Source organism: Geospiza fortis, unplaced genomic scaffold (genome assembly GCF_000277835.1).
Source record: "Geospiza fortis unplaced genomic scaffold, GeoFor_1.0 scaffold55, whole genome shotgun sequence".
Taxonomy (NCBI): Eukaryota; Metazoa; Chordata; class Aves; order Passeriformes; family Thraupidae; genus Geospiza; species Geospiza fortis.
Window position 1 is genome coordinate 4,213,203 of NW_005054308.1, and position 9,420 is coordinate 4,222,622.

The 9,420-nt window shown below is 38.7% G+C and overlaps 1 protein-coding gene across 1 annotated transcript in view; it reads left to right on the forward strand.

The window, feature by feature from the left end:
• The window catches only part of SPOCK1 (SPARC (osteonectin), cwcv and kazal like domains proteoglycan 1), a 266,346-nt gene that overhangs the window by 75,917 nt on the left and 181,009 nt on the right, over window positions 1-9,420 (forward strand). Inside the window, 1 exon segment of the mRNA XM_031055173.1 lies at window positions 8,282-8,327. Within this exon segment, the coding sequence (XP_030911033.1) occupies window positions 8,282-8,327 (46 nt within the window).

The window sequence follows — 9,420 nt, forward strand, 5'->3', positions numbered from 1 at the left end:
CCCCTGTTGAGAATATGATTTATTACCAATACAATTCTCTCTATAGAGACCCTGCAGGGGCTGTTCCCCAGTAGTATTTGCAATTATAAACTGAGATCAAGGCATGGTGGTTTTGATAAGTGGAAAACAAGCAAATGATCATGTGAGAAAGCATCATTAGGCCAGGCTGTGACCTGTGAATCTTCATTTCACACGGTGGGCACTTCTGTTATTTTTGTGCATTAGTTGGGACCTTGTAAGGCTCACCAGAGGCAGTGAGTTAACCTGGCTGTCCAGCTGGGAATTTCAGAGATCAGGAGTAATGCTGCTTTGAGGAATTGTACCTGGAAGGAGAGGGGATATATTTTTGTTATCTCTGGCTCTGCTTCTTCCTGTCTGAGTGGGTGCTGCTCAGCTGGGGCAAGGGGGAGCTGATGGTTCCCGTTCCAGGGGTCAGTCTGGCTTTGGGGCTGTGGCAGCTCTGGCAGCCCAGCAGGGATCACAGAGCCCATCCCTTGGGAGTTTGGCCTTGCTGGCCTTGTGAGAGCTGTGCAGCCTGCAGCACGGCCTGCTGTGACCTCTGAAAGGCTTTATGAAGTTAGAGAGAATTATTTAATTCAAGCAGGGGTAACAGGATCTTTAGCACATGGAATGAGAGGAGGAGTTCAGGCAGAAGTCCATTGTAGTTCTGAAGTTAGTCTGCCAAAAGGGACAGCAAAGAATAACAAAACCAAGGCACTTTTTCCCTGCCAGCCCCCCAGTTTTAGATATTTCCAGCACAGATAGTTGTGTGATTGTCCCAGCCACCCAAATACATCAGCTCTGTCAGGCATGTGTGCTGGCACAGGGCTGTGCCACAGTGGCTCACAGCTGGCCCTCATTCATCCTGCTTGGATGTTTTTGAAAATCAGCATTTTTGTCCTCAACATTGTAGACATACACTCTGGCTTCATGCTTTGGTATAAACAAAAAGTGGTTTGGGTTTTTTGAAGAAATATTTTTAATTCTTACTATATTTGTTTTTTACAAAACACCCTAAAAGCTAAAAAAACCCCACCTCCCCCCCCAAAAAAACCCACCCAAAATCAACCAAATAAAAAAACCAAAGCAAAAGCCACCAACTGCAAAACCCAGGAGAGCAGCAGAAAGATTTCTATATAAAAGCCCATGTGATTGAGTTGTAAGGAATGACAATTCTTACTGTAGCCGATATGGGCTCAGTGGTAAGGAATATTTGATTTTTTTCAAAATATTTTAATTTAATTTCTAAAATTGTTGCCACCCCAGTGAATGGTTGTGAGTGTGGGTAGGAAAAGTCTATGCTGAAAGTTTCACCTTTCTCAGTATTGCTCATGCCAACTTCTGGAAAAGTCTTTTAGCAAAACAGGAGTAGCAAATCTTTCCTAATAGAGCAGAAAAAAAAGCCAACAAACAAACAAAAAACTTTTATTTTTGAAAATATGAAACACAGTAACATTCTGGGCCATTAATATGGACAGAAGAAGTTGATGTTGCACATTAGTGGTATCTGAGCAAAAGTCTGAGAATTTGAGTGTTATGGGAAATCTGAGATTATAACATATGGTCAAGGATCTTTTCAATGCCACACACATCTGAGGACTCATTAGAATATTTATTTATGAATTTTATACTGTTATTAATAAACCACTGTTAATGTACTTGCCATTATATAAGAATCTAATGTGAACGGTTATACTTTTATCAATAAATTCTATTTTTATTCATGACTTAGCATTCTAGGCAGGTCCTGACATTGCAGACTTTTCATCACATGTGACACTGCTTCCTTCTGCCATGGATTCTCTCAGTACCACCACTTAATGTTGGGAGATCCTTCAGTAAACCTGGATATTCCTACTCCTGGCCTTTCTGGGACGTTTCTCCCTAAACTTAAAGCTTTCTCATACAAAATTTGAAACTAAATATCTCCAGCAGCACCATTACTGATTCACTAAGCCAAAGCATCCTGTTTGGATGCAGTTCTCTGATTCCTGGGGGAGAGAGAGAGAGCATGGAATTGGGTAGAGATGTTCTAACATAGAGATCTCATTGGAGAGCTTTGTTCACTCGAGTACTCAGTGGGTAAAATACATTCTCTTCCTCTTAAGCAAATAAAAAAATAAATAGATAAATAAATAATGTGTAATTTGCTGACACAAGCTATTTGCTTAAAACAGGCAATAGGCCTTGGGGAGATATTTATGACAGGCTGGATTGACTTTAGCAAGCAGCAGCTGGTGCTTTAACACTGCTTGGTGTTGGAATGATCTTCTGCTCTGCAAGGTAGAGAGGCAGAAAATGCAGCTGCATCTTCCTGGAGCTAATTTTAACAAGAGCAATGAGCTGGTAATTACCACTTTTTCCAGCTGGTCCTTATGAGGGTGAAGGGTTTATTCATAGATGGAAGGTGAGGGAGGGAAATAGTGAGCGGGCTGCAAAGCAGTGTTAATAAATGGCCCTCCTGGACGTACTTAGAAATTTAAACTCATGTTGGCTGGGAGTGAAGATTGCTTCCTCAGGGGTCTCTGAGTCCTGGGGTTCCTCCTTGGTGGGTGTAGGAGGTTCCTCAGGAGGGCTCTGTGAGCCTTCCCTGATGATTCTGCACCTCGCAGGCTCCTGCAGTCCTGAGGGATGCTCCCAGGCTTGGGGGAGCAAACTGAGCTGAGCTGGCTCTGAAAGGTACAAAATCAGGAGAATGTTTTCAGTCAGCATCTGATTTCTGCTTGAGTCATACAAATAAGTTATAAGCTCAATTAATGCAACAAATATAAATATTTATGAAGCCATTTAACTAATGTTTGGCTGTATTGATAAATAAGAGCATCTTGCAAGAGCTTCTTTTTGACAAGTAAATAAAGTGTAGAGAATGTTTGTGTGTTAAATTATCCATGCTTCATTAACTCTTCCAAAATATCAAGTCTTAGGTAATAACTAAATTCAAAGTGACAAAACAGTAGGATTAGTGGGAATAACTTTAATACTTAAACTTCAGGAGAGCAAGAAGCTATTGTTTACTTTCTTAGTTGGCAGGGGAAAAGAGGATAAATGTGTTTGGTTTTGCTATTAATTTCTTTTTTTTTTAAACTGTATTGTTATTGTAATGATAGGAGGGGTAATAGGAGAGAAGAGCAGTCTCAAATTATTCTCCTGGTCTTAGGGACAATTTCTATTTGCTGGCTTTTCTGAGGTGACTAACAGGAATTTGTATTAGACCCAGGTCTGCTTCAAGGCTTGATTTTTTTGCAAATCAGAACCCAGTCTATGAATTCTGATGAATTGAAGGGTTCTGATGAAGGAGAATTTTGAAATTTCTGTTGCAAACTTTTTGTGAACTGTTAAACAAGCGTTTTTAACATGCCCTTTGCATTCTTAGTTTAAGACATGATTATTCTCTTGATTGACTTTGTTGATGACACATCAATATAGTTGGCTGGATTTGGCACCCACATATTGAATGCTAAAAGATCATTTTGGTCTTCTTAAGAAACAAGGATTTATTATGCATGGTGTGGCAAAATGGATTTTAGAACATGTGCTAGTGATGCCAAGGTCACTGTTTTGATCCCCATGTGGGCCATTCACTTAAGAGTTGAACTTGATGACCCTTGTCAGTCCCTTCCAGCTCTGTGATTCTGTGAAAATGTGTTTGCTCTAATCTCTTAACTGCTCAAACTAACATAATAAAAACGCAATGAAGAGCTGAGGCCTAAGTCTAGCAATTTATATTTGTTTTAATATGTATTTTTTTCATTTTTTATGTTCTCAACTGATTCCTAAGTTAGATATCCTGAGGGTAAAATCTAGAAAAATGGTTCTATGATGCAAAACAGAAAAGGCAGCTCCAGTCTTGCAATTTAATTGGGGTGAGGAAATCACTGGTGAGGTTCTTTCTGTGCGAGAGCCCCTGGGCTCCCTGCCCTGCTGTCCCAGGCTGTGCCCACCTCAGGCAGGCAACAGACTTCATCAAGGGGGCAGAGAAGGGTCTTGCCAAAGGCCTTTCCCCACACCTAGTGAGAAGAGAGCAGAACTCTAGATTTCCTCAAGAATTGCATTGGACCTGGTTTGACAGGAGTTGAATTTCTTTTCCTGAAATTGGAAGTGAAATATTTAACCTGTGATGTGAGACTCAGCCAAGCCAACCCATCACTCTTCTATAACCCTGAATTTAGCTAAGGGAGTCAGATCCAGCCTTGGCTTGCAGTATCAGCTCTTCTCTTTTCATGCATGATTTTGGGTGTGCAGAGTCCCTTCAGTTAATTAAAAGATTGATTTAGTCATATGCAATCACTGAACCATGGGCAAAACCTTCAAAGTGTGAATTCTGTGGAAGAAGAAAGATATTTTAAAATATTTGTTCATCAAAAATATTTCTCACTTGCTGTCACCTGCTGTATGGAAGTGGCCCTGTGCCTGGTTTTGCATTCCTTTCAAAGTCCATCCAATAAATAGTCTTTAAATTCAGCTAAGAAAAAAATTAAATTATGTCTCTCTCATACCAAGTATGTACAGGTGCGCATGTGGAAAACACTTTCTGGTGGTTTTGCCTGCCAAAATGGAATGAAAAAGCCTTTTTTTGGTGCTCTACAAGAAAGAAACATGTTACTAGAATGGCATTTGGCTAATAGTGCAGCAGATAAAAAGTAGGTCATGGCAGCAGAGGTGGAAAGGGCAGAAAAGAAAGAGAGGAAATGGTTTCATTCGTGGGTGAAGGTCATCTGAAATAAGTGATTTCACATTTAAAAGGCCACTAAGGAGATAACTGATGAATGTTAACCTAATTTTATATTGCTTTATTTCATTCTTTTTTCTTTTCTCATTTGTAATGCTTACGTGTTCAGGAAGTTGAGGTAGGTTTTTCAATTTTAACTTGTAAATATCTGTAAAGTGAATAGAAATATTTACAATATATTATAATACATTCTATATTTGAAACTCTTTTGATCAACTGTTGATATTGTTATAAATGAAATGCATTGATACATGTTAATTATTGTGTTAATATTGATTAATTAAAATGTTAATGTGAAAATTGCTTAAGTTTCATTTCTTACATAAGGCATAAGGAATTTTTAGCACATTAGTATCAACTCTAGTAGAATGCTTAGAAATCCATAGATTTATGTCAGGAAGGTCTTTTACTGAATGGGAAATTCAAATCTCTTAGATCAAGTTGATTGTATTTATATATATATATATATGTATACTTGCTGCTTCCCAGTTGGAAGAAGTTGCAGTGAAATGATGATATTCCTTCCGAGACAGAGTTCCACCTTCTAACAGAGTCATTTGAGGATATTGTTATAAATCTCTGCCCTTCCTTAGGACTGGCACAAAGCCCTGCCAGCTTCTGAGGCAGAGCTTGAGGTGTGTATTTAAATGTGACACAGATTTTCTGCTCCCCATGTCCACAGGGTGAGTTTCACCTTTATGATGCCACAACCCTTCAGTCTCAGTTCTTGCTGAAGTGAAGCCCAGGCTCTGTATTTTGTGTTGTTGTGATTTAATCCAGGTTCCACCCCACACACACCCCCACTCTCCTCATTACCTGGGTGGCAAAGGGAGGAGAACTGGGGGGAGAAGGTAAACCCCATGATTTGTGACAAGAACAGCATTATTCATTATTATTGTTATTATTGTTATTGTTATTATTGTTATTGTTATTATTAATAATAATGAATAAACCATAAGAAAGACAAGTACTGCCCAGTACAATTTTCAGCACCTGCTGATCAGTGCCCCCCAGTACTGACCATCCCTCCCCAGCCAACTCAGCCCAGTTTCTGTTCTGGCCTTTAAGGGGTGAAATATCCCTTTGGTCAGTTTGGGGCACTTGTCCTGGCCATTTTTCCTCCTGGCTTCTCTCTGAAGAAACCTGGGAAATTGGAAAGTCTTTGGCTTGGAGTAAACACTCCTCAGCAACAACGAAAACATCAGTGTGTTATCAACAATATTCCCATCCCAAATCAGTGCTGTACCAGCTGCTAAGAGGAAAATTAATTCTATCCCAGCTGAAACCAGGACAGTTGTCCAACTGGCAGAAGTTATTTTGAACTGGTGTTGACTGTATTGCTCTTATTTACTCCTGCAAATAATAATGGGGTTTATATATTGAAAATCTCAAAGGTTTTCTCTATTCCACCTTTTAGGTTTTTTTTTTTTTTCACGTATTTTCTATGTTATCACACTGTGGTTTCAGGCACATTCTGAAATAAACATAATTTCAATTTTCAAAATGGAATACTAAACAGGTCTTCATGAAAGAGAAGAGGAGGAATAATAGATCTACAGAAGAGATTGCTGTGTTGTAGGGTTTTTTTTTGAGGAAGGTGCATTTTTTTGGTAAAATATTCCTTTGACACTGAAATTGAGATAAACCCCCATTCCAATCCTTATTTCAAAACTGGTTCCATATGCCACCAGCATAAGAAATCCTTGCTGGGAGTTGAATTATTTAACAGTTTCTGATGCTGAAAACCCAGCAGCAAAGCAACACCTTGGAAAATATATAAGCAGGCAAAAAAAAGAATACTTTCTTGCTGAAAAAAATTCCCCTATAAAAGCTGAAAACCCAACACATTCTGAAAAGTGATTAATGCTTGGTGAATTTAGCAGTACATCATCATCAGTTACAAAGCATTGTATAACCATGAGGGGGTTTTGTATTAGCAAAGCTGTGAAATTCAAAGACAAGCCTGTGATTCTATTTCTGGTGCCAAACCCTGTACTTGTGAAGAAAAAAAAATATGGATACTTTTGATGTATCTGAAATAAATTATGGGTAACAGGCTTTGCTGTTATTGTGGAACATTATCACTGTCCATGAAGTCAATATGACACTGAGCATGAACATGTTGGTTAAAAAATATACATTTCCTTCTGCTAGTCGTGCAGAATAATTTGATGTAACCCAGCATTTGGCCATGATTGCCTGCTCCAGAACAATCCTGTCCACACTGTTCTGAAAGGAACATGGAGTGCATCTCCTGGTGCTCACTGAGGCTGTGGAGTCCTCACTCCTGTGACAGCCTGCTCTGACCCCATAAAGTCATGCTGACTTCCAAGTCCCCAAAATATTCCAGGTCAGGGTGAGCTGGATAGCATGAGAGCGTGTGAAATTCAGTGTACTGGAGATAAATGGTAAATGGAGCCCTATGGAAGAAATAATTTAGATCTCTTATTCACACAGATGGGTTTTTAGTTACCATCCTGGCAGGAAAAAGAAATCTCGGTGTCATTCTGGACAGCTTGATGAATACATCTCTTTAGTGGCATCCCTCAGGAAATGAATATAGAATACTGGATATATTAAAAAGGAAACAAAGATTAATATGCAGAAAAATATGACAGTGCTATAGAAATTTTCTATGCTTCCACATCTCAAATAGATAATTCTGTTGTTATCACGTCCTCTGAAAGAGGACACAAGTGAGATACACAGAGTGCTGAAACTGATATATCAGCTGGGCTTAACTCCCAGTTCCTCAGCACTAGGGTTGATGGCACTCTGAAGCAGGGAAAACTTTGCCTTCAGACAAATATTTGCTAAGTACACAGAATACAGATTGATCCAACACATGCAGGAGTTTTCCTTTCTTTCTGGAGAGAGGCTAGTTTGCAACAATCATTATTTGGCCAGGCACTCTGACAGTCCCTGCTTTCTCCAGTGTAAAATCCAGTGAGAATTGTGTAGAACAGAACCACAACACTCACAGCACAATGATCTCTTTACATCAGATTTCATAAAATTTTTAAAGTTTAATAGTGGGAACAGTAACAAAAATATTCACTGCAAGTGCTCCTGGAAGTTGTACGATTTAGATCTAATGTTTGCAATGTTACTCCTGTATTTCTATACATTCACAATGGTGTGATTTACATGTGAGGATGGATCTTTGAATTTACTCTGTTGATCTTTCACTACACCAGGATGGTGTGGATCATGTTATGCTACCTGAACACTGTGTTCTTTCTTTTCAAATACTGTAGGCTAACATGAAATCATTACAGGGTTATTATAAAATATTTAATAGTGGGCATGCTTTCAAAAGCAATCCAGAAGAAAAATTCAAGGTGCTGAATCCAAGGACCTTGGATTCTTTAATTTCTAACCTGCATTTACTACTCTTTAGGACACAACCTGTTGATAGTCTTATCTTATTGGAGCGAAATCTGTTAGAACAAAAACACAAGTTGATTCATTTAGGTGTGTAAAATAGTACTGAAAATACTGATTGTATTTTTCCTGAGTTTTTTTTCTTTTTTTTTTTAATCCCCATTTTAGGATGATTATTTCAGAAACTGGAGTCCAAACAAGCCGTTTGATCAAGGTAAACTTAGTACGCATTTTGTGGTTGTCTTCTGCTATTTTGTGATATCCCCATATGCTTTATGCCTCCCTTCCTCTGTCTGTCCCATGCATTAGTGGAAAGCTGTATCCATATTTACATCTCCTTCCCAATTTAGTCACAGCTTGAGGTGGTTTATGGAGAAGAGTTTGACTCATCTCGCTATTTTTTCACCATGTTTTTTAATCCCCATCCATTCCACTTGATGTTCAATGATGAAATGTGTGCTCAGAGAGATTCTCTGTAACCATGAATCTTGGTTTAACATGCAATTTAAAACAGGGATCTTCACGTTCATTTTCTTTCATGTAAAAGGCTTTGCTAAATTAATGTTGTAAATGTAACCACTGCATTTTCTAACACTCAAGGGGCCAATTCTTTGAAATCAGCTGTAATGCATGAATTTCAGGGCTGATTTTAAAAAGGAAATGGTGCTGTGTATATGCTGCTGTTTCAGATGCAGGCTTTGTAAATGATGTTTTGCACCTTGTCTTGGCGAGTGTTTAAGTTCTGGCAGTACCTTAACTATTTCCAGGCCAGCCACTAAAGGACAGGAAAAATATCCAAAAAACCCCATTCTAATTGTGTCCAGGATAGCACTGGATACAGCCATACCAGGAAAAAGAAATTCAAAATTACTCAAGTGTTTAAGAAGAAAATACTTACTGGAAGTCTCTGAAGGTGCTTTTGAAAATTTCACTTTGTGTCTATTTCTATATTTCATTGCCAAGCATGTTCCTTGTATTGGCTGTAGCTCACAGGAATATCTTTGGGGTTAGAGCTTAGGAGTGCAGATTCTCTGTCTTTAGGGAAATGGAACTTCAGTGTCAAAGGAAAGGCAAAGTTGATGCTTTTGTCAAGACACATATCCACAGAGGTTCTCAAAGGCATTCGAGGGATTTAGGATTACAAATCCTATTGACTTCAAATAGAATTTATGCTCCTACCACTTTTGGAGGCCTTGTGACCCTCTGTTTTCCCAAAAGAAAAAACAAAAAGGTAAATCCTGGCAAAGTATTGCAGAGAGATTTTGAACTGACATGCTTTAAAACTCTCCTGTATATTGTGTTACTGA